Source organism: Mytilus edulis, chromosome 2, assembly GCF_963676685.1.
Source record: "Mytilus edulis chromosome 2, xbMytEdul2.2, whole genome shotgun sequence".
Classification (NCBI taxonomy): domain Eukaryota; kingdom Metazoa; phylum Mollusca; class Bivalvia; order Mytilida; family Mytilidae; genus Mytilus; species Mytilus edulis.
The window spans coordinates 48,493,683-48,518,706 of NC_092345.1; the positions used below are offsets into that span (position 1 = coordinate 48,493,683).

The 25,024-nt window shown below is 31.2% G+C and overlaps 2 protein-coding genes across 4 annotated transcripts in view; both read left to right on the forward strand.

The window, feature by feature from the left end:
- The first annotated feature begins 1,854 nt into the window (after positions 1 to 1,854).
- Positions 1,855 to 24,542, forward strand: LOC139512329 (WAS/WASL-interacting protein family member 1-like). 3 transcript variants are annotated; one of them, XM_071299857.1, is made up of 4 exons: positions 1,855 to 1,981; positions 10,658 to 11,300; positions 15,169 to 15,279; positions 24,321 to 24,542. In XM_071299857.1, the coding sequence occupies exons 2-4, from the start codon at positions 10,688 to 10,690 to the stop codon at positions 24,347 to 24,349; spliced, it is 753 nt and encodes a 250-aa protein (XP_071155958.1). In that variant the 5' UTR covers positions 1,855 to 1,981; positions 10,658 to 10,687; the 3' UTR covers positions 24,350 to 24,542. The 3 variants fall into 3 exon arrangements, with proteins under 3 accessions (XP_071155958.1, XP_071155956.1, XP_071155957.1); XM_071299855.1 differs by lacking the exon at positions 24,321 to 24,542 and adding an exon at positions 18,022 to 18,582; XM_071299856.1 differs by lacking the exons at positions 1,855 to 1,981; positions 24,321 to 24,542 and adding exons at positions 4,701 to 4,800; positions 18,022 to 18,582.
- The window catches only part of LOC139512328 (F-box/LRR-repeat protein 6-like), a 188,685-nt gene continuing 171,155 nt past the window's right edge, over positions 7,495 to 25,024 (forward strand). Inside the window, exon 1 of the mRNA XM_071299851.1 lies at positions 7,495 to 7,511. The gene's annotated coding sequence lies outside the window, so the exon portion shown is untranslated. The remainder of the gene's footprint in view (positions 7,512 to 25,024) is intronic.

A 25,024-nucleotide genomic window follows, 5' to 3' on the forward strand; every position in this document is an offset into this window, starting at 1 on the left:
AACGAAGTTTTTATTTGAAGTGCATAATATGTCATATTTAATCATAATTATACATGTGCAAACACATCTTTAGTTATCACTTTTAATAATAATAGACGTCGGACGCCAGTGCAAAAGAAAGAAACTAATGTTAGGTGTGTTTATGCCACATATCATTTTATTAATAAGAAAAGACATACACGATTAACCCTACCATATTCTGTATTTCTCTGGTTGTCGTCTGCTCACGTCTTCCTGTCTCTGATATTTGTTTTTTTGTTAATAATTTTGTCATAAAAAAGGCTCATGATTTGTTTTAATGAATATTGTTTCACATATTGTTATGTCGGGACCTTTTATAGCTGACTAAACGGTATTGGCTGATTCGGTCTTGAATGCCGTTCAATGACCTATTGTTGCTATAACCCTCGGTTTTTCCTTGTTTTACGCTATTTGATTAACTAGCTGTTAGGTGCAGAGTGTTGTAATTCTAATGTTATATGTTAATAAGAATCTGATGCTTTACGTTTCCTATTTGTATATTGCTATTTTATACTATTTTTGCTGTGTTTGTTGGGGTGTTTTTTTTTATCAAAAAGAATGAAATAATTCTTTGTTCATTCAAATTAAATAATAATAATACTTTTCTAATTAATAGCTGAAATTATGTAATGATTAATTATTTCATTTTATTATATAATAGCTATTTTCGATATACAACAATTTTATATGTACTGATTGTTTATGATTTTGGTATAAAATTTGGTTTAGACTGATCTAAAATCATTTGCAAACTGTAATGTATGAAGCCTTAAAATCTGGCGTCACTAGCCAGCGTATTGAAATTAAAGTTACTGGTAGACCATTAACCGTATCACATGAATTCAATCCAAATCCATTTAGAAGTTTGTTTTTGTCAGTTTGTTTTGTTTGTTTTTGGTCTGGGTTTTTTTTTGGGGGGGGGGGGGGGGGGGGGGAAGGGGGTATTTATGTATTTATGTAGTGTTGTCTGAATACAAATTATTCATTATAAAAAAAAATACGGAGATGTGGTATGATAGCAAATGAGACCACATGAGACAACTATCCATCAAAGTTAAAATGGAGTAGATGTAAGCAATAATAGGCACCCCATTTGTCTTGTTTTGGGCATGATGCTGTCACCTTCGGCGATCCTATGTGGAGTTTTTTTTTTGCAATCAACCCTAACATTTTAAAAACCACAAGGATTGACTATGGGATATAGATATGGTCGCTTGGATTTCACCAATCCCGCACTAAAACCAATGGCGCTGAAGAGGTTCTTCTGTTTGACTTAGCGAAATTTACAAATCGTTCGCAGTAGGTCTGGTATTGCGGTGACGTTAAATTAAGTTTAGTGCAGGTTTTGTGTCACGTCCTATACACATTTAAAAACAACTGTTGCTAAACCAAAGAACTTGAAAAATGATAATGATAATGGGAATCAAATAATTCCTGTAACTGGTTGACAGACGACAAGAGTGTATTAAACGTCTAAAAAAACGTAAAAATGAATTAGGGATTTGAGAAATAGTCTTATTTCCTGGTTCACGCTGAATATATAAAATTATTTATTATAATATTTAAATCACATTATAGGAAATCTATTATTCTTAAAAACCAGGTTTTCGCCTACTTGATTTGAAGAAGAAAAAACATTTGAATTAAATACAAGAAAACTCCGTACATAAGAAATGCAAGACTCTCCCTTTTTGTCCAAACATCCTTGAAGACGGGTAGTGTCACGAACTAGTAACCAGAGATTAAATTGCATATGGAATCTTTAAATGTGATTCACTGTACGTTAATATAAAATTTACCCCTTTGGTTACCCCATAAAATTTTAACTTCCTTGTTCGTCCTTACCTATGCTAGTACAAAAACTGATATGTATGTAATTATTCAGACAAATGAATTACTATTAATAATGAAATGAAAGCTGGCCATAGTTATATATTCTGAATCTTAAAAGTGGACAATTGTAAGTACATGTATATACATATTTTTTTCATTGTTAAATGGTTCCTTTTTTTAAGATAACAAATAGTTGGCTCAATACTTTATACATACTTTCATTAAATGTTAACATCTATGACTTTTTATAGAAAGTTATTGTAGGTCACGGTCAGACTATTAGTACATATATGTATGGTTTTATTTCTTGTGTCTAAGCTTTGTCAAGTCTACTGTATTAATCATTTACTCATTTCACTACTAAGTACAAACAAAAACAAATGGGAAATATTATATAATAATACCATACATCAACGTTGATGAATACTTTTTTTGTTTCTTTTTGTTGAATATTTCCAACAAAACATTATCTATTTATGGAGATGTTTTAAAAACTATAAATATGTTAAACCGAGTGTTAAGTATACCCTTGAATATTTTACCATTTAAAGTACGCTGTATAGTGTGTAAATGATTCAATTTATGTTATCTACGTGTATCAAAGTGATTAAACATTTATATCAAAAATACTTATACGTTAGAGGATTTGGATTGGTGTTTGACGCAAGGCCAACAGTGTATATAACTTTGTTATGAATGTGTTTACTGATAGTGAGGTTAAACATTCAGTAAAACGTTTTTTCAGAGATAATGTCAATGAAATTAATTATAATATGGCCAAATTCGCGTTAAACTTTCGCAGAGAAACAGGACTTGTCAAAAAGAGTTTTATGTCAATAAGTCTTTACCTAGTGCAAATCGAAAAATTCCACAAAAATCAGTATATTTCGATTCACTCTACATGGTTTCTCCAACTTAGTGATAAAAAAAGAGATATTTGTTAACTTATTCAAAGTCTTGAACGTTCATGAAATAGTTGGCAATGGACATATATATGGCAATAAACAGCCAAACGTGTTTTATGGTTCTTAAGGTTTTAGTTCAGTTTCCTTTTTTTATTCATGGCTTATCTATATTTTACCTATGTTTGTTATTTATCAGTCAGTATAGTGAAAACTCTAGTGACATTTGGTGAAAGAGAGACGAAAGATACCATTCAGACTATGAAATAAACTGACAACGCCATGGCTTAAAGATAAAGTAAACAATAGTACACAAAAAAACAACCGAGAAAAATATATCAAGATATAATACATAATATAGGGGTGAAGTTTGGTACCTATCAAAATGTTTAAACCTGCTGCATTTATTTACACCTGTCTTAAGTCAAGAACCTGATGTTCAGTGGTTGTAGTTTGTTGATGTGATTCATAAGTATTTCTCGTTTTTTTGTAGATTAGACCGTTGGTTTTCCTGTTTGAATGGTTTTACGCTAGTCATGTGTAGGTCCCTTTATATCTTGCTGTTCAGTGTAAGCCAAGGCTTTGTGCTGAAAACCGTACCTTCACCTATAATAGTTTCTTTTAAATTAACAATTTATGACTTGGATGGATAGTTGTCTCATCTATGTTAGATTGGTACTATGGGTCTTTTGGTTTTATGTAAGTTGGGTATATGCAATGTTCCGATCTGATGAACCCTGCCATTTCAAACTGAGTTTTAAAATTTGGATTTATGTTGTGCTGTTCCACAACTGTCTCAGGTTGAGCCCTCACAAACTTGTCTAACCCCACCACATTCTATATGCGCCTGACCCAAGTCAAAAGTTAGTATGTCAAGGGTGCTTGCTGTCAATCATAAGTGTTTTACTCTACAACCAAAAAGCAAAGCACTATTTAGTCGGTGTTGTGGGCTTTTAATTTTAAAGTATGGGTCACTTATTAAATCTGCAAGTAATACATCAGAAAAATTTAAAAGCATAATTTTTAAAGACTACGAAAAAAACAATTTAAGACAAATTTTGCTCTCGTGCATAACGTATATAGCTCAAAAGTAAATGTGTTGATATTATATTGATCGTCCGATTTGACTTTCAAGGTTTCAGATTAAGGACATTTCCCTTTGGTTTCAATTTATTAATAAGATACTTTCGGTTTCTAATCAAGAAAAATCGAAAACATAATGTAATCGTTAATTCAAACAGAATATTCCGATTTGATATGTCAATAGTATTTGATTCATAAGGTCCAAAAAAAAAAACAACGTGTGCTGATATAATATTTCCATACAGTATGTATTCAAATATAAATTTAAAAAACACACATGTGTACATAAACCAAATTGAAAGCATTATACGTGTAGTTCAAATTTTGAACTAACGTGATAAAGTAAAGTATCTGTGTATGTATGTAGTATAAATGTGCCTGGTCTCAAATATTTCAATTGTCTGGCAGAACGAGACGTTTTGAGGGAGTGTATTGGATGTATAAATACATATAAACGCTGTGCAGTTTGCATTGGTATGAATTTATACATTTAACCCGATACCTCGTAGTGTTATCTGCACTTTTAAGATCCCTTGCAACATTCCATTAAGGGTCCGTGATTGACATGTCTTTCTTTATTTTCATTTTCTATATAGATTTAATTAAACTATATACATGCATATTTTTTTTTACATCTATCTTATGATAATAATGATACCATAAATATATTGAATTTTACAAGATATATGACATGAGAGTATATATAAACAGTTATAGTTTACACTTATGTGTTGCATAGGGACATTTTCAGAAATAACAATGTATGACCTCACTATTATAAGTGCCTGATCATAGACATATTACCAATTATATGATAAACAATAAATATTGTCAGGTTTATGATCAGGAAATGTGTCACATACACTTGAGATACAACATTTTATATACATTTTCCAGTTATCCAGTGTATACACACTTAGTTATTACAAAAGGAAGGGATAATATTTATTTCCTTTTTCATGTAAGTAAACAATAAAAAGTACAGGTTTCAAACCGGGTAAAAATTAATTGATAACTTTGAATTTAATTAAATGGACCATGAAAGTAAAATGAAGAAATAGCTTCGATTTTTATATATTTAGATGTGACTTGTATTAATATGTCTATTTTACAATACTCTTACATTTGATATTTTTTCTCCTTTAAATTATTGATTGATTGGTGTTAAACGCCACTTTCAACACTATAGGTGTATTTTGTGGCTGTCCGGTTTTTTGACATGGTAAAGGACGCCGTAGTGCTCGGAGAGAATCATTAAATTTCACTTTCCAGAGCTGGTATTTACTATCATGACCTCCTTGATAGATGATTTAAACTAAGAGTTCCAAGTGGTGAATTAAATCATCCTTTTGTAACCTTTACGAACGCCACCACGAGTTGGTAGACTGTTATGTAATATCTGTTGCACAGATGACAACGGATATGTTCTAATTATCTTAACTACAATTCCTCCCCTTTTCCCTGTATGTGATCTATCGAATTAGACTTAATAAGCAACATGACAGGCGCCACATGTGGAGCAGGATTTTTTTACCCCCTTTTTGGAGCAACGTATACCCCCTCCCCTCCCCCCCCCCCCCCCCCCGCACCCCCCGGTTTTGCTGGGATTCGTGTTGATCAGTCTTTAGTTTTGTGAACTGTTGTTTGTCTGTTGATCTTTTTCTTTTATTTCTTATCCTTTCTTAGCCATTATTGATATGTTTTTTGTACTTACAGTCTTTAAGTTAATAATTCGTGTTGGAAATTCTTGTAAACCACCATAGTTCTAGACTTTTCAAATGAAACAAGTCTAGGTTGTATGAAATTTATATCAGTTTAATTTTAAATTCCACATTATAATTTTAATGAAAACACAAGTAAAACTACCAAACGTTTTCAAATTTAATGTTTCAATACATGCTTAAAGGGTTTATTTATGTTTTACATATGAGGCAAACAATTAGCTCTCCATTATGGACTTAGTAAAAGTAAACAATCTAGTTTTATTTATAAATATGAAGACAAGAACTGTCGAAATATAATAGATAACTGTTACGGTTTTATATTCTTTTGTATTCATTGTAAACTTTCATTATTAACTAAGTTCAATCTATTTTTATACAGAACAAAAATGAGAAAAACAAAAACTTTTAAACTTCCTTTTAACAGGACGATTTTCTCTTTACTTTAGAATTATACCATAAGTTAAGACAATACTAACTAGTATAGCCATCTCCGTAATAGCCTAGCTTTTGCAGTGAATGTATCTGACAAAGCGTATATAATACTGGCTCATCTTTCAAATAACATCTTATGTTTTCATTAAAACAAAATAGTCTGCGTGTCGTGATTTTGGGTCATGGATCAATAATTATTATCCGTATCTATTCTTTTCATATTACATTAGTTTGTCCTGAATATGCATACATATTTGCCTCTGGACGTTAAGTAACCAACAATCAATCAATCTATTACATTAACATAGCTTGTCTCGCATGTTCTATGTGATGTTACAGTTCAAAAGTTATCAAATGTCAAGGTCAAGGTCAGAGTGACCTGACTTTTAAAAGTATTACACCCCCTAGTCCATGATACTTCATCATACTAAAATTGGTCAACCTCAGTTCCATGGTACAACAGTATTGCACAGGAGACGCACTGATAGACGGACAAGGTGGCTCCTATATACCATTCCAAACTTTGTTTGCGAGGTTAAAACATGTCGTTCTGTTAAAACTGTTTGACGACAAGGCAAAATTAGAATACACATAATTAGCTGTCAAAATGCACACAATAAAGCCGTATGTTAGGTTCATGAGAGCATTGCAGTCTTGAACTGGGAGTCTCTTTTACATGTCAAGCTGTATAGTTTTATTTACCTCATCATGTTGGTAACGTTGAATTCTGTGAGTGAAATGTAGGTCTTTTTCAATGAGTCTCGAAAGAACAATCATTATATCCACATGCTGAGACTACTATAATAGTAGTCTCAGCCACATGTAACTATATGTAGAGTAATGGTTATCGTTTGTTCATGTCTGTCATATTCGTTTTCGTAAATGGTTTTGTTAAAACAGCAGACCATAAGTTTTGACGTTTGAATTGTTTCACAAATTTGCATGTCGGTGATGATGACGGCAGTGTTTAACAACCTTGACTTGCTATACAACCCTCGCACAGTCGGTCCTGGTTTGCGCCTTTTTGAGCACTTAATAACTTGTTTTTACAATAAGATATTTGAAATAATTTGAGTGACAAATATAAAAAAAATATTATGAATAAAAGAAAAAGTGAGGAAAAATTTGAAGGATATCATAGATTAAACTAATAAATAAATAAATTCGCGCCCTTTTGTTACCAGACTATACAGTATGAATCATATCATATATTTGGAAATGTGTAACAGTAACTGCAAAATGTCTCAATATTGAAACCCCTAAAAGTTATGATATTGAAAGAGAGGTTACTAGTTTTATAGCAGGTAAAGTAGAGGATGAATAACATTTCATTATGGAATGTAATAAAGATAATGATGTTGGAAAGAAATTTATATTGAAAACCTTTTTATTAAGAAAATTTCTTGTTGCTATGAAAACAAAACGCAAAACTCTTTTCATCCGGTGTTTTGATGATTCGAACGGTGGTACTTAGATGTTTGTTCTATGACATGGAACAGTTAGAAAACGTTTGAAACTGACGCTGCTTAATCGAGCACACTGTTTTTGCTAGAGTACAAGTATTGTCTAATCACAACATTAGAAGATCGTATCAAACCAGATAAATGCCTGTTTTAATTTAATGAAAATATTCAATTAATCACTGAGGCTTTTATATAGATATAGGAAGATGTGGTATGAGTGCTAATGAGACAACTCTCCATCCAAGTCACAATTTATAAAAGTAAACCATTATAGGTCAATGTACGGCGTTCAACACGGAGCCTTGGTTCACACCGAACAGCAAGCTATAAAGGAACCCAAAAAAGCCTATTTGTAACGTAAATTTTATAACTGCTTTTGAAAATTTAACCATTCTTATTATTATTAATACTATTTTTTTAATTTATATAACTATTGAAATAAGTAACCGCGGAAAAAATCAGATTTTAATGAATCAGATAAAACAAAACTAAGTAAACATTCTACTTCAAAGATGAACAAAAAGGAGTTTTTTATTCATAAAGGACTAGTTTCACCTGTGTATGTTGACGTGAGTTATGTATTATGTAATAGACTATATTAAAGTATTAATCTGTTCTGTGTAGACAAAATATCTACGTATCCAATACAATGCGTACAGTTGTACTGAGTTTCATATAAATGCAGTTTTAATCATTTATAAAAGCGGCAGATTTTAAACTTTTATTTTTTAACAATTCTATTAAAAGATGCGTAATTGATTGAGTGGTGGTTGTTTTACAGTTTTGTATACTAGAACTCCCCCAAATCGTGTTTTGAAATACAAGTCCCTTTAGCTTCAGCTTAGTTTTGTATTTATCATAATAAATCCTGACAAACTTCATGAGTACGAACAGATTAATCTTTCTACGAGACAGAAGTTAATATATTTATCTTTATCCTGCAGCAATCAACTATTGTACATATCACAGGTACACAAATAATTGTGTCTCTAAATGCACTTGTATAAATTAGGTCTCCTGTTATACGCTTTCAGGTCGATCAAGCCGTCATGTGAAATTTATTTGCTTGACTATAAAAAAGAAGATGTGGTATGATTGCAAAATGAAACAACTCTTCACAAGAGACCAAAATGACACAGAAATAACAACTATAGGTTACCGTACGACCTTCAACAATGAGCAAAGCCCATACCGCATCGTCAGCTATAAAAGGCCCCGAAATGACAATGTAAAACAATTCAAACGAGAAAGCTAACGGCCTTATTTATATAAAAAAAAATAACTGTTCATTTTGGGGTCCTCTTTGTACACTGTGTTAAAATTATGTCGATTTCTGTGAAAATCAGAGACAACTTAAGGGATTTAAACAAGTACACAATGCTTCAAATGAAGGGTGTAAATTGCATAATTAAACAATATATGTACATTGTTGGTAACATGAAATTTATTTAAACTTGCTACGAAACAGGGGAAAAACTCGTTCTTTGTCCTATTTCTCTAACTTGTTCAAATAAATTTCATATTTTCCGACAATGCACATATATATTGTATATTACTATGTACTTGCATAAATAAATGTATGACAAATGAGGTGCTAAACCTTGTACAAACAATTGTATAACTAACACATGTTTTTGAGTGTGAGGTTTAGTCGAAAAAATATATAGTAGTCTACAATAAGTATAATTATATATTAGATAAGTCGATTGCATTCAATTTGGTCATGTATTATAGATATATTTTAATATATGATTGTTCAGTTGCAAACAGCACAACCCCACTTTGTTCCAGAACCGGTGAAATGGCGATTGAATATTCATTGTACATGTCTACAAGGTATCCGAACTCTGCTTAAACAAAGCGCCACTCATATTACCTCAAATAAAGAGATTTTGTTAGGATTCAGATAAAAGCATTCTGCCAAGTTACAAGGATATCCAAGGATATCCGTATAGGTCGGTAAGAAAATTTCGTTTGGGTTTCGTGTGTACATATTGTAGATTGGATACAGTTTATATCATCTATTGTTGAAAAATAAATACAATATAGTTATTATATATAGTAGGAAAGCATTTTTTTAATCTTCCGGTTAAAGGATATATAATGCGATACAATAACTTAAATTATCAATTTGTCAACAGGCCAATTGTACAGCTTGACATGCAGTTAAGGCGATCTAATACTTGCTGAGAGCTTGCTGCCTACTGATTAAAGCGCTTGTCTAAAGTTAGAGACCAGATGGTGACCTAAACAAATGCTAAATATAAATATAATTTCAATTATTGGTGTCCGGTTGCAGTCTCACTGACAGATTAGTTCATGTATTTACATTTTACATTGATTTGAATGTGTAGCTAAACAAAATTAACAAATGGTCCATGAGTGGTTGTCGATATTGTGCTAGGGTTTTGGTCCTTTTGATATTTTGTGTTGGTGGTGGATTTGTTTATTCTAACTGAATAAATTTTTTTCAGACAAGAGGGCTTTTATATTTGGTATTGATACATAGTTGAAAACTACACGTTGACCTGTAACTGTTCTATTGTTGGGTTGTTGAATTGCTGTCTTACAAGAGAATACCTCAGATTTTAGTAAACTTTTATTAAATCAGTAATGTTTTTTTTTATTTATTGAACCTTTTTGCAGTATGGGTCAGATTATACTTAAAGAATCAATTTAAATCGAATTAGTTTTGCTAGGAATGCGTTTGTAAGGACTATTTTTGCCGCTCTTTTATTCTATTTTCTATCATTTTTTTTATTTTTTTTAATGTTATATAATAATTTGATTTTTTATTATTTCTAACCCCTTGAAAAATCATATAGGGTCTGCTAACATCAAAGGTATAAGTCTTTTGTTTTGTTCATTTCGCTATTGTTCATTGGGATTAGTATTGTTTTTGTTTGTATTTTTTTCAAACTGTTCTTTTGACTTTGCTACGTTTTGCAACGGTATATAGATGCTTTATGAGTTAAATACAATTCTTTGCTCTGTATATGATGATATATATTATATATTACATTTTTCAGATACATAGACCAATACTTCCCATATGAAACTTTTAAGAAGAATAATTGAAATTTTCATTTGCTAACTTGTTATTGGTAAGCGTAAAAAAATACTGATGTCTTCTATTTAGCAGAAATACAAAAATAGAAGTATTCTAATTTCTTCTTTCATTTTTGTTTTATATTTTCAGTGGAAAGTATTATTATGATGTAGCCTCATTATGGTGTTAGACATTATGTCAGCTCCTAAGCTACCAGCCCGAGTTCCATCACAGAGAGGGAGACCTTTACCAGAAACACCTAACAGTCCTTCGCATTTGACAAAACAACAACCTTCACTTAAAAATCGAGCCTTACCGCCACCTCCGGAACAAAATGTTAACAGTTCTCCGAACAATCATGTGAGTCAAACCCCTCGCCGAGTTGCAGTACCAAACTCGTTAAACACAGGTGTACAAACTTTAAATAAACGTCCTTTACCTCCGCCCCCTGCGGAGGACAGATACGTGGGCAGTCCCGTAACACCAAATGAACATAATAGTGTTTCGACTTTACGCCGTGGATTACCTCCAGTGCCAAATGAGTCATCAACAACTGAGTCTCAAAAACGACCGTTACCACCACCACCAACCAATGAGACTAAAGCGCCTATTCAACCAACCAATCAGACAATGCCTCAAATTCCACCAAATATCAGATCATCACCTAAACAGACAGCTAATGGAAATGTACGAACTAGATCACCGCATTTAGTACCTAACGCGTTAGAACTTCCACCTAAGTTACCAGCTAGGAAGTCAAGTGTTTCACGCAGCCATGGTTCACCTACACCAGGTAAACATTACATATAGTTCCATAGGTGCTTTAGGACATGATCCTGTTATGAGCCCCCCATAGTCTGTAGTCGAGATTTACGTTGATAGTAAACATGCATACTAAGATTAAAAATATGGTATATTAGTATATATATGATACAAATAAGTGATATATATTGAAATATCTAAGATGTATGATAATAAGGGGGACGGACTAGGGGGGGGGCTCATAACTGGATCCTGTCCTCAAGCACCTATGTATAGTTCATGAAACTTTCAATTCGGTTATATTCATAATAGTCAACATTACGGGACATGTTTATATCTTCTCCGATATTTGGAAAGTTTCTGATTCATATGTTGAAAGAAAGTATTTATTTAAAAATTGAATGCTTTTTTTTAATTAGTTGGGGTAAAAAACGTTGACCGAAGTACATTTCAAAACATGTGAACACAGTCAACCCTTTTACAACTCTAAATAAGAGTGCTTACACTTTAAGAATGAAGCGCTTCCGAAGTACATTTCAAAATGTACTTCGGTAAACGCTTTTACACTCAATAAATTTACAAAAAGAAGCATTTAATTCTTAAATGAGAAAGGTTTGTTTTAGTATGACGCGAGATTGCTGTTAGCCAATCAAAATAACGTATTATTATGAAACATGTATGTAATGTAATTGTTTATTTATGAGTAATGGGTTTGGTTTTAATTTTTCAAAATTTTGTGTTATAAGATTTTTTTTACTGATTAAGTATTATATATAGGTTAAAGGATAATATCTGCAATTGTTCAACTTCCTTTGATAGTGATTTTAAAGATCATATAGCTATTTTCATTCACAAACCAAAACCCGTCAACTTCTATACAGGAAATGTATATTTGTTCCGCCTAAGAGACATGCTTACATAGTTTGTTTTGTTCCTTTTAATACAAATATTATGAATGTTGTTTTTATATTTTTTCATTTCATTTTTGTACGGAAAAAAAGGGAGATCATAACCCTCGTTCGTTTTTATTTGCTAAACGAAATCTGTATTTGTGGATGTAAATGTCATTATTTAGATTATAATTTAACGTAAACTATATTAATACCTTTCTAAGTGTTAAAATTTATCAAAAGTAGACGTGGATGACTAGGAGAGAGAACAAAAACTGATAATCCATAATAGATTTAAACTAAAGACCTTACTATTTGCTTCTGAACAAGGGTTATTTCTCTTTATTCCATATAAAAATGAAATGAAATATGAAAAAGAAACAATATTTGTTCTGAAAGGAACACAACTAATTCTATAGGTATGTCTCGATAACTCGTAGTCTAGCAGGAACTTATGTTAAAAGTCGATAACTGTGATGGTGATAAAATACATGTTTCATACAATAGTCAGCCCACTTATCATGTGTAAATGAATTTTTCGAAGCTCTCATTTTACAATATCAATAGTAGAAAAAACCTTTTTGGTTAAGGCAGTGACCAATCCTGTGTAGCTGTTTGAAGCGATATTGATAAAATTTCCCTTTTGTATACATGAGGAAATGTCGGTTGAAATCAGTTTTCATATTTAAAAGTACTGAAAACGAGATACGTGTACATACAACTGAACAAAATGCAGCACTATTTTACATTTACAAATAATTTAATTTTGGATGTAACGCGTCTTCGTTATTTTGTTATCAGCCCATAGACATAATTTAGTCATGTGACCGTGACGTCATCAACTTTTTTCATGGTTTTCTACGGTTTAAAATGGAATTTAGAATAAAATTATAAGAAATGACTAATATTTTTTCTGTCTATTCGAAATAACATAAAAAATGTGGCTACGCGCGTTATTCAGTGTGCACCAAATTTTTTATGTTATTTCTTCATAGACAGAAAAAATATTACAGTCATTCCTTAAATGTTTAAGCAGCCAAACTATTCAACACTTTGTTCCAACTCATATGCATTTTTGTGCAAAGTTATCGTATTAACTATAAGAAAATAACTCATTGCAAACAATGCAAATCATTGCTTTACATATTTAATAAAAAAAATAATACTTAGCCTATGATTTCTTACAACTTCTTCATTTGAACTAAGTGGATAGTTGTCTTATTGGCATCATACCACATCTCCTTATATTGAATTAAATTGTTAAAGATACAAGTACAATCTATAAATCAGATAAAAAGAATAGAAACATTCTATGCGATTTTAATTAAACGTAATTCTATAGTGTTGCCAACGTTAGCTGGTTCACTGCACGTTGATTGGTATACTTATCAAATGTAAAATCACACATATTGCAAAATAATATACCGTCCCAACTTGAACAACTTGAAATTCAGATTTTGACAGAAACTCTTGAAATAATATATACATAGAGAGTCATAAACAAACATATTTAAAAAATATTATATAAAAAAAGAAAAGCAACACGTGTACCCGAGATCACTGACACAAATATGTGGCTTAGGGAAATGCACCTTTTAACGGCATTTCAACTTTCATTTTGAAAGATTGTCATGTGATCAACAAGAAAAAGTAAGGAGCAATGGATTATTGGAGTCAATATGAATACATAACCTAACACCTGGTTCATTTACGGTGCAAGTAAGCTAAATGTCCGAGTGCTTCCGATTGTTATCATGGTTGGCTACTCAATGTTCAATACCAATCTATTAAGGAGGTGAAGAAATCCCGAAATTAGCATAAATATATGCATACTTCAGTCTCGAGGCCGCGAAGTATCTCGTAACTTGACGTCCATTTGAAAATAAAAGTTAAAATGTCTGAATCGATGGGTCGCTGTGAAAACTGTCTGAATTTTTTAGAATATAGGGTAGCAGGTAGATGAAACTTACATAAATGAAGAGATAAATGAATAATGAACAAATTGAGACCCGATTTATATAAAACCAAGCTTAAGGCCGTCAGTCGGTCCAAGAAGCAACGAAACAGCTCATCCATTTTGGACGGGCAAATATCCACGTTTTGATATTGAACGAGCTCTGACATCCAACGACCCCAGCTTGTCTGGCAAAACAGCCGTTGGAAGTCAGAGTTATCTCGAACTAGATCTACACATGAACTTTGATTGTTAAAATATACAATGTCACATGGTAGCATATCCATAGAGGGACCGCATATCTTTCGGCAAAAAGGCAAAAAGGTTCCAGTATGAATCGATTTTCTAATGTAATCTAGTCTTCATTTTTATTTTTATTTTTTTCAATCTACACATGAACTTTGATTGTTTGAATATATAATAGCACGTGGTAGTATATCAATAGAGGTGTCAAAGACATAGATAACTACATAGTAACTGAAGGTAATATCGAAAATTTTCGAAACATTTTAAGATTTCTGTTTCAGAGAATATCTGAATGACTGACCAATAGAAGCTACTTAACTCGCCATTATATAGTCGAGAACCCCCCTGATACAAAAACTCGAATAACAAAGCCAGCAAAATCAAACAGATTAAGATTTCTGCATTTACAATCATTTTTACTGAAATACTCCTCAACATGATGTTTCATTGATAATCGTCTAAACAGCCGGAAATGAATATACTTGCTGATGTATGTAATTATATAAAAAAAGTTAAATTGCTGAATTACCTATGTGCGGAAAAACATTCAATTACAAACCATGCAAAAAGGTTTATAGAAATAAGGATATATCGTGTGATTGCCAATGAGACAATTATCCACAAAAGCTAGTTTAAAGTCATTCCTACACCTGTATAATATTATAAACAAACTTATAATATTTGGTAACATATCAGACAAAGACGTGGAATTCTACGGAAAAAAGTTATCATAGGCGATTGATAATCAAACATTTAAGAAAAAATTAATTATATCTACTAATTTCCATCAAACATATTCTTTATTTCAGATTTAGAAACACGTTTCCTGTTCCACGATGTTAAAGATTTTCCTCAACCTGAAGAATATCAGGGCCAGGAAAAAAAATATCCAAGTCAATCCGAAACAAATGTTAAAACAAGTAAGTATCTGATTTTAAGGAAAAAAAAGATAACTCACACAAGGTGATTCAGTTAAAAATCACTCTAGGATCCTTTCTAGTGATCGGGGATGGTAGAAAGAAAAATAACAAAATACTGAACTCCGAGGAAAATTCAAAACTCAAAGTCCGTAATAAAAGCTCAAACACATCAAACAAATGTATAACAACTGTCATGTTCCTCACTTGGTAGATAATGGTGGATTAAACCTGGTTTTATAGATAACAAAACCTCTGACTTGTATGATATTCACATAAAATTTCATCATATTGACAACGATGTGTGATCAAAACAAACAGACATGATACGAATTTTTTAAAGTAGGAGTACAGCAGTCAACATTGTGTTAAAATTTTAACTTTAAAACAACATATATGTAACAAAAACACACAAAAGGCATATACCAAAAGCACATTAGCAAAAATGAAAGACAAGAATACAAAAATTTTACCATTGCTAATAACTCACGTTGATCTAAGACGATTTATATATTTTTTGTTGTTTCCCCTGTCTGTTTTGCTCGTTCGGCTCTTCGTGGAATTGCTTATCAATGCTTTTTGACGTCAGATACTTTGACATCATCGACATCATACAATTTGCCATGACGTTGATAAGTTTGACCAAAACATAGTGAGTCCACTTCTAGACTATTAGTGAACTAACTAACAACTAAAGTTTACTCATTAATAAGACAAATGCATTCCACAACCAGACAAATCTTGTAACAGATTTTTGTCATAATGATCGCATTATAAAATTTGAACTTTTGAACTATAATTACTACTCGACAAAAAGCCTCATGTTTTCTCTGGCAGCTGATGTTTCCAATATTAATATATCTAACATCTGATTATTGGTACTAGAATATCGGATTGATTCACCCATGCAGTCACTTTGAATAATCGCCACTAAAAGGATTTTTTTTTTACAGTGCATCTATAATACTTGATAGACTATATATCCATTAATACGGAGAGTGCTTCCATAGGCTTTGCCTGTACACCATTCCAATTTTATTCATTTAAATAAAATACTGTTAAACTAGATAATATATATATAACCGAAAACAAATTTTTAGATAGATACACAATGCTGATTTAATCATGTTACTAATTGGGGTCTTTTACGGTAAAGAAAATAATAACATTCTCCTTTGATAACCTTAATCCGTTGTAGTACTTTACTCTAATACTTCCATGCTTGGACTAAAAAAAACCATCCAAAAGTATTTCAATGTATATACCAATGCGTATTATTACATTCAAAACAACTTAAAAGATGTTTTCTTACAACAGGTTACCACAGTACTAAATTTATTCATTTTAAATGAACATTTTTTTTTTAAATTAAATGTGTATGGAAAAATATTTTTGCCTTCTTTTCCTGATTTAAAAAAAAATTGCGTGCATGTTCATGTAAATTATATTTAAAATATATGTTTTTTACAACGACGTTTTCAAATTGGAAATATATATGTCGTTTCTAAATATCTTTTATTCAGTACAACGTGAAAATATTTCTGTGACACCTATTCCGTATCGGTCGATTAAACTTGAGTCATGATTTGGCATGCCCATCTTTAAAAGTTACTGACTTGTTTTTTAACATTAGGCACCTTAAATTCAGAAACAACAACTATTTGTCTATAAAATTTAGGAAACACACGCTATGAAAAAACTTTAAATACAAGTGCTGATTGGACACTGGAATCACGCTAATTTATTTCTACTTATTTTTACTTTATTTTTTCATGTTGTTAACCTTAACAGTTTGTTCAACTTCAAAGACCAATTATAATATTCTAAGTCTATTCACACCTGGTTCATTGACTCAGTTGACGCCACGGTCGAAATAATACCATGTTTAATGACACGTAGGACGCCTAGGTCGAAATAATACCATGTTTACTGACACGTACAAATGTATGACGCACGTGAAAGATTAGCGCAATCTTAATCGTTCCTTAATTCTTAAAGGGGAAAATAAAAAATAGAACAACAATTTAATAGATTGTGACCTTTTCTACCCATTTCCTTTTGGTGCTTGAAAACCAAAAACCAGAAACATTTTATACAAATTCATCAAAAAATTAACCTACGTCTAAAGTTAACTTAACAATTGTCATAACAATGGGAAATCGAGGGCAAAATAATTGTTCTAATAAAACTCTTTAACTTTATCAAAACTTCGTTTAACAAGTATTTTAAATAACTTTTAAGATAAAAAAAAAAAAAAAAAAACAACTTAAGTATTGAATGCAGACCATTTGTTCGTCGCGAATCTGACTTCGTATTATGTTGTTAAACAAAAGTGACCGTATTGAAATTCTACCATCTAGCATAACAGCAATGCCAAAACAGCATAAAACAGAAGAATGTACCACACAAACCACAAGCATTCGCATTCTCCGGAGAGAAAAAAAACGAAAATACAGGGTCCTCAATGCTTGACTATGCAAAGGCATAGAATATTGTGGGGTCAATCACCAACATTTATGTCTACTCTTATATATTTGTGGAAATAAAATAAAAGATTTGTTTTTGTAACTAGGTCAGTTATAATGTTAACATACTAATTTTTAACCTTATCCAAATATCGTCAGCGATATTAGGGCTCTGTAAACATAATGTCAAACCAGGATAGGTCTTTACAGTCAGATACATGTTGTATGTATGCCAACTGAGACATGGTGTGTAAAATATCGTCCTCTTTTATTATTTCAGGACGACGAAAAAGAACATCGCCTAGATAGCAAATGACGACAATATAGTGTTACTTAATGGACAGCTATTTTAATTATTTTTGAATATTATGAAAGTTCAGCCTGTGCATCTAACATTCGGTGAAACTAGTATTGAAAGTATACTATATAAGCATAGTTCCATGCTTAGTACTTATTATTATAATTTCGTTTTACTAATAAAATCATTTTTATAATCAAGAAAACTGGCCATTTTGTCTATAAAACTATGAATCATATAATATTGAAACTTGATTTTTATTGAACAATATTGTATTCAATGGGTAATAATACATTGTATGATTATGACTATAAGTCATATTGGTTTTCTTAAATGTCAGAAGTACATAGATAGACCCAAATAAATGGAGCCAGGTAGCTTTAAAAACGTGTGTCTCTGTAAATAGAAAAATTCATTTCATAGTAAATGGTACCTCCGAATGACAAATTCTTTATTTACATGTCCATGCTTTAGATATTATATTTAAATTAAAATATATTTATATATAAAATACAAACTTTATTAATAAAATCTTTAAACAGATGAAGTTTTGTTACTTGTGTTTTGTAACGTAAAGTTAGGGAAAATTAAGAAATGTATAGTAAGAAGCCGTCGGGATAGTTGTATAATCAAATATGAGAGTATTACCTACCCACCTGAACAGATACATTCACCACGATCCTTCAAATCGTTTGAAACAGAGACAAATGCGGACAAAAAAGAAGCAGAGGTTATCAGATGGAGAATCAAACTCATTAATTAAATTAGAGGAAGTATTTTCACTTGTGTTTTGTTCACGTCACCTCAGGAAACGTATACAGACATTATCTTATTGATTTTAAAGATATATAGCCATCGCGATTATTATATATTGGAATATGAGAACATACATACCTAACAGATGCCTTCAACGTGATTCTTCAAATCTTTCGTTCAGAGTTTTCATAGCTTGAAGTTTAGACTAGTGATTAACGACACATGGGAACTAGAACTATCGAACATTGTTTGCAAAGGTACAAAAGGGAAGAAAATAGAGGCAGAATTTACCAATTAGAGAATCAAAACTCATTCATTGAAAAGAAACCAAAAACATCAGAACAAAAACGAAAATCTACAATATATACCAATGCGTATTATTACTTTCAAAACAAATAAAAGGTCGTTTTATTCCCCCCTGGTTAACCCCTTACCAACTTTCTTTCATTCTTAATGAAATAATTAATAAATGTATAGATATTTTTCTTTGGAAAATAAAATGTTGGCACGTTTATTTAAATAAACTATATAATTTTTTACAACAGTGTTGAAATAAAAAAATATAGATGTCTTTTCGAAAAACACTTTATTAAGTACAAAGTGAAAATATTTCTGTGACACAGACTCCATCGATCAAGTAAGCTTGCGTCATGAATTGGCACATCCATCTTTAGAAGTTACTGACCTGGGGCCGGTAACAAGAAATTTTATTAAGAGAGGTCGTAAGTATTGAATTAAGGGGAAGATAAGATAATTCTAAGATCATTCAAAGAGTGTAAATCAAAGCTCCCTGAGGTTGTTCGTAGATCGGTCTTATTTCCCCCTTAAGTTGCATCGTAATAGTTTTCAAGTTACGAGTTCTTAATACTTTTCTGGCGTCTCCGTCTTTGGTTCCTCGCAAAGAAATTAGAATCACCTTAAATGAATCATAAAAACGTTTTAATGAACGATAAAATGCACATAACAATCAACTACCCATTTAACCTAAGGAAAAGAATACTGGCCTCAGACCACCATTATTCTTCCCCTTTTTTGATAAAAGTAAAATTGAATTAAAAAAATTGCACCGCTTCAAACATGAAATTAAATTTAACTGCTTATAGACCATTATTATTTTAATAAAAATATGCTTGTCTCAGGACAATCCATCACTGCTTTTTCATTTTAGTGCCCTATTATTCACCAGGCCAATTGTAGGATTTGAATATTGTATAAATGACGAAGGCTTATTTTTTCTGTCCTACTTTCATTTCGGTCAAATCACCATTATAATGGTTTACTTTCATAAATTGTTATTTCGATGGAGAGTTGTCTCATTGGCACTCATACCACATCTTCCTATATTTTTTCACTTTAAACAATATTTTTTTTCACATTTTGAAAGCCTTCTTACAAAAATAAAGTAAAAAAATACTCGACTCCGAGGTAAAGTCCCTATCAAATGATAAAACACATCAAACGAATGGCCGACACTTGTCATATTCCTGACTTTTGGTACAGGCATTTTCAAAGCGTAAAAAAATGATGGATTGCACGAACCTGGTTTACAGAACTGAACCTCTCACTTGTATGTCTTATCAAATTCCATTATATTGATAACAATGCGTAAACAAAACAGACACAATAGGCAAAAATGTCAAAAATAGGTGTATAACAGCAACACGAAGCCCACTAAAAACTGGGAATGATTTCAGATGATCCGGAAGGGTAAGCAGATCCTACTCCACTTGTGGCACCCATCGTTTTGCTCATTATATTACGAAGCCGGTAATTTGTCTAATTCGTTAGATCACATTCGTGAAAAAGGAATGGGACTGTAGTTACGACATAATGAACATATCCGATATCATCTGTATAACGGGTGTTCCATAACGGTCAACCAACTCATGATGACTTCCGTAAAATACAAGAAGTGATGATTTAATCTTTACCATTTTGAATTCTTGGTTTAAAATTGAGAAAGGTCACAAATTTCTCCTTGCTTTATATTTAACACTTCTTTCGATAGACTAAAATTGTAATGATTTACAATAAAGAAAAACTACCATCCTCCACACACATGGCCAAGAAAACACTGATATATATATAATGTTCATTCAGATGAATTAATATTTAGAATAAAAGAGTTCGAAGGTTCACGTATTAACTTTTTTAAAGCAACTTGTTTTATTATTAGCAAGTGAATGTACAGCTAAGAGTAGTCGGGACCACACTTACAAAAAATATCAAGTGAAGCTATTGGGAATTGTTCTTGGTACACCCCTAAGTTGCTAAGTTTGTTTTAAGAACACTTAATAACTAACCAAAATTTAAGAATGATTTTGTGTTACCGGAATTAGTAAGATCGCTTTAAGGTAGACGTAAGAATCGTTCTTAAATCATGCATTTTTTGAAAACATTAAGGGCTGTCAATCATCTAAGATAGGTCTGAGGTTGGGTCTTGTTACACTCTTTAATCTTAAGACGCCCTTTAGACGTTCGTAAGACATAATAATGCTTCTTGTTACCGGCCCTTGATCTTTAACATTAGACCCTTAATTCAGAAACAACAACCGTCTGTCATTTCCGTCCGGTTAAATGAATATTACAACATACATATAGAGAGTAAACAACGGAAAATTGGAGTTATCTCTCTTTGCCACAAAGAAAAGTAATGCAAACGGCTCTCAGGGATATGTAAGTTAAAGTATGAAGCTAACAATGCTTACCCAATTGTTTCTTCAAATCAACCTCATAGACTTGGCTTGATTAACATAGTAACAACTTTTGAATATTATTCATTATAATCGAAAATTGCAATTTTCCTATTGTTTTGCTTAAGACTATTCCGCAAAAAAATAGCTTTATGCAAAATAAAGGAAAACATAAGCTTTAAGTTTAGCATACATGCTTCTAAAAGGAATGCTGACTCTTGTTCGAAAATATGTTTACAAAACCACGTGCTCAATAATAACAACCAAACATTTAATGATATACGCTTTGGAGAGCAGATAGATGCTTCATTCAAAGTACCTAAATGAAACAAACCTAGCAACATGTATGCCTCAATTTCTTATTTTCTCATTATCATGATGTTATTTATGGTTGTGTTTGTTGGTCCCCTTGACGGAGAAAGTTCATAAGACATAAGTTGATAAATTAAAATGTAAAATATTTTCACTCGTCGGAATTTGTCATATCATAAACGATAGGAAAATGCTAGAATAATAGAAATACGCTGTTTAATTTCGCTTCTTTTACTTTATTTTGCGTTTGTGTTTCGCTCGATTTAAGTTTGTAACCCGGATTTGTTTTCTCTCAATCGATTTATGACTTTCAAACAGCGAAATACTGAAGTTGCTTTTATTTAACCCTAATATTTTGTTCAATTTCGATGACCGATTATAACATTCTAAGTTAGATTCCACCTGGTTCCTGGACTCAGCTTACACCAAGGTCGAAACAATACCATGTTTAATTATATGTATGACACACGTGAAAGATTAGCGTAATCTAAAGTCGTTCCTCAATTCTAAAAAGGTAACATAAATACTCGAATACAAATAGTGAATTGTGACCCTTTTTCCTGCTCATCCCATTTAACAAAATAATAAATCTACAAAAATTGACGGATTAAAAAGAAATATTGAAGATCAAGGAGACATGAAAGAATAAAAAAGTAAATCATATTTGCCTTAAAAATTTTCTGCCTATTCCGATTTTTTAACATATATTTAAAGCGACTAGAACGGACGTCATATGAAACAAAATTTCAAAGACAAAGGGCCATGAAACAATTTGATATTCTTAAAAATACTTATCGTGTCGTTAATAAACATGTTTTTGTAAAGTGAATAAATGAACCATGTTGTGCTTTAATACCAATATCAAGAAACATAATTATAAAAATCCATCAAATAACATATGTCTTAAACTTACTTATCACTTTGATAATAGTGGAAATATAGGGACGGAGAAAATCAAAAATAAAACAATGTCGGTGACGATACTGATCAAAAGAATTTCCCAAAAACAATCGTACATTTTACAGAAAAAAATAATATAAATATAAATATATTTTTGGCTGACATATGAATATATTCGAAATTTACTTCGGGTTTGTAATCAAAGCATTTCAAGAACGTCATATTAGAAATTCAAATGCACAATATTTTATGTTCCATATTTACTTTGATAATTGCATTAGAAGCTTGTGAAACACTTTTAATAAACTATAATATATATATATATATTTCACAACTTTACTCCAGATGACAAATTATCAAGAATGTAAAGAACTGCAATTCAGCATAAAATCTTCATCGATGAACATTTCCTATTGCTTAATGTCTCTTGAAGGAGACTTTTACTTAATCTTTTTTACCAAACACAAGTACAAAATGACAATTTTGGCCACATGTGTACATTTTGATATTTGTATGCTGTCATCATGGCATTAGAGTACTTCCACTCAGGTGACCAGAATATATTACATTTGTTTTCATTTATCGAAGAAATTAACATTGACTTGACAGTCGATGACGTTTATAACTCGTTTATCTTATTTGAAGTTAATGCAATTGTTGTATTAAACACAATTTTGAAAATCATTTTTTAAGTACACCCTGCCTATAGATCAAGATGGCAAAATTTTAGCTACAATTCTATTGCTTTTACCCAAACATTTAAGGAATGGTTATAATTTGTTTTCTGTCATTGCAGAAATGACATCAAATATCCATATTTTAAGGTTATTTCGAATAGATAGAAAATATTACAATTTTTTTTTTTATAATTTGATCTTTTTAAACGGCTATCGTGTTGTTAATGAAATTCTTAGTAAAGTGAAGAAATTAACGCTTTTGATACTTGAAAAACAAAAACAAAAAACATTTTATACAAATTCATCAAAAAATTAACATACGTCTAAAGTTAACTAAACACTTGTCATAACAATGGGAAATCGAGGACAAAATAATTGTTCTAATAAAACCCTTTCACTTTATCAAAACTTCTTTTAACAAGTATTATAAATAACTTTTAAGATAAAAAAAAAAACAAAAAAACTTAAGTATTGAATGAAGACCATTTGTTCGTCGCGAATCTGACTTCGTATTATGTTGTTAAACAAAAGTGACCGTATTGAAATTCTACCATCTAGCATAACAGCAATACCAAAACAACATAAAACAGAAGATCGTACCACACAAACCACAAGCATTCGCATTCTCCGAAGAAAAAAAAACGAAATTACAGGGTCCTCAATGCTCGACTATGCAAAGGCTTAGATTATTGTGGGGTCAATCACCAACATTTATGTCTGCTCTTAGATATATTTATTGAAATAAAATAAAAGTTTTTTTGGATCAGATATAAATGTTAACATGCAAAATGTACTTATATTTAACCTGATCCAAATATCGTCAGCGATATTAGGGCTCTGTAAACATAATGTCAAACCAGGATAGGTCTTTACAGTCAGATACATGTATGTCTGCCAACAGAGACATGGCTGTTAAAATATCGTCCTCTTTTTATTATTTCAGGACGACGAAAAAGGACATCGCCTAGATAGCAAATGACGACAATATAGTGTTACTTAATGGACAATTATTTTAATTATTTTTGAATATCATGAAAGTGCAGCCTGTGCATCTAACATTCAGTGAAACTAGTATTGAAAGTATACTATATAAGCATAGTTCCATGCTTAGTACTTATTATTATAATGTCGTTTTACTAATAAAATCATTTTATAATCAAGAAAACTTTTTTGTCTATAAAACTATGAATCATATAATATTTTTTTTAACAATATTGTATTCAATTGGTAATAAAACATTGTATGCTTATGACAGAAGTACATAGATAGACCCCAATAAATGGAGCCAGGTAGCTTTAAAAACGTGTGTCTCTGTAAATAGAAAAATTCATTTCATAGTAAATAGTACCACCGAATGACAAATTCTTTATTTACATGTCCATGCTTTAGATATTATATTTACATTAATATATATTTATATATAAAATACGAACTTTATTAATAAAATCTTTACACAGATGAAGTTTTGTTACTTGTGTTTTGTAACGTAAAGTTAGGGAAAATTAAGAAATGTATAGTAAGAAGCCGTCATGATAGTTGTATAATCAAATATTAGAGTATTAACTACTCACCTGAACAGATACATTCACCACGATCCTTCAAATCGTTTGAAACGTTTCACTTGCGTTTTCTTCACGTAAATCTCAG

Excerpts from the sequence above, each read along its gene's own strand:
- LOC139512329 (XM_071299857.1), top strand. The coding sequence starts at position 10,688 with ATGGTGTTAGACATTATGTCAGCTCCTAAGCTACCAGCCCGAGTTCCA. Across the intron at positions 11,301-15,168 it reads CCATGGTTCACCTACACCAG|ATTTAGAAACACGTTTCCTG; the intron begins GTAAACATTACA and ends TCTTTATTTCAG. Across the intron at positions 15,280-24,320 it reads CGAAACAAATGTTAAAACAA|GACGACGAAAAAGGACATCG; the intron begins GTAAGTATCTGA and ends TTATTATTTCAG.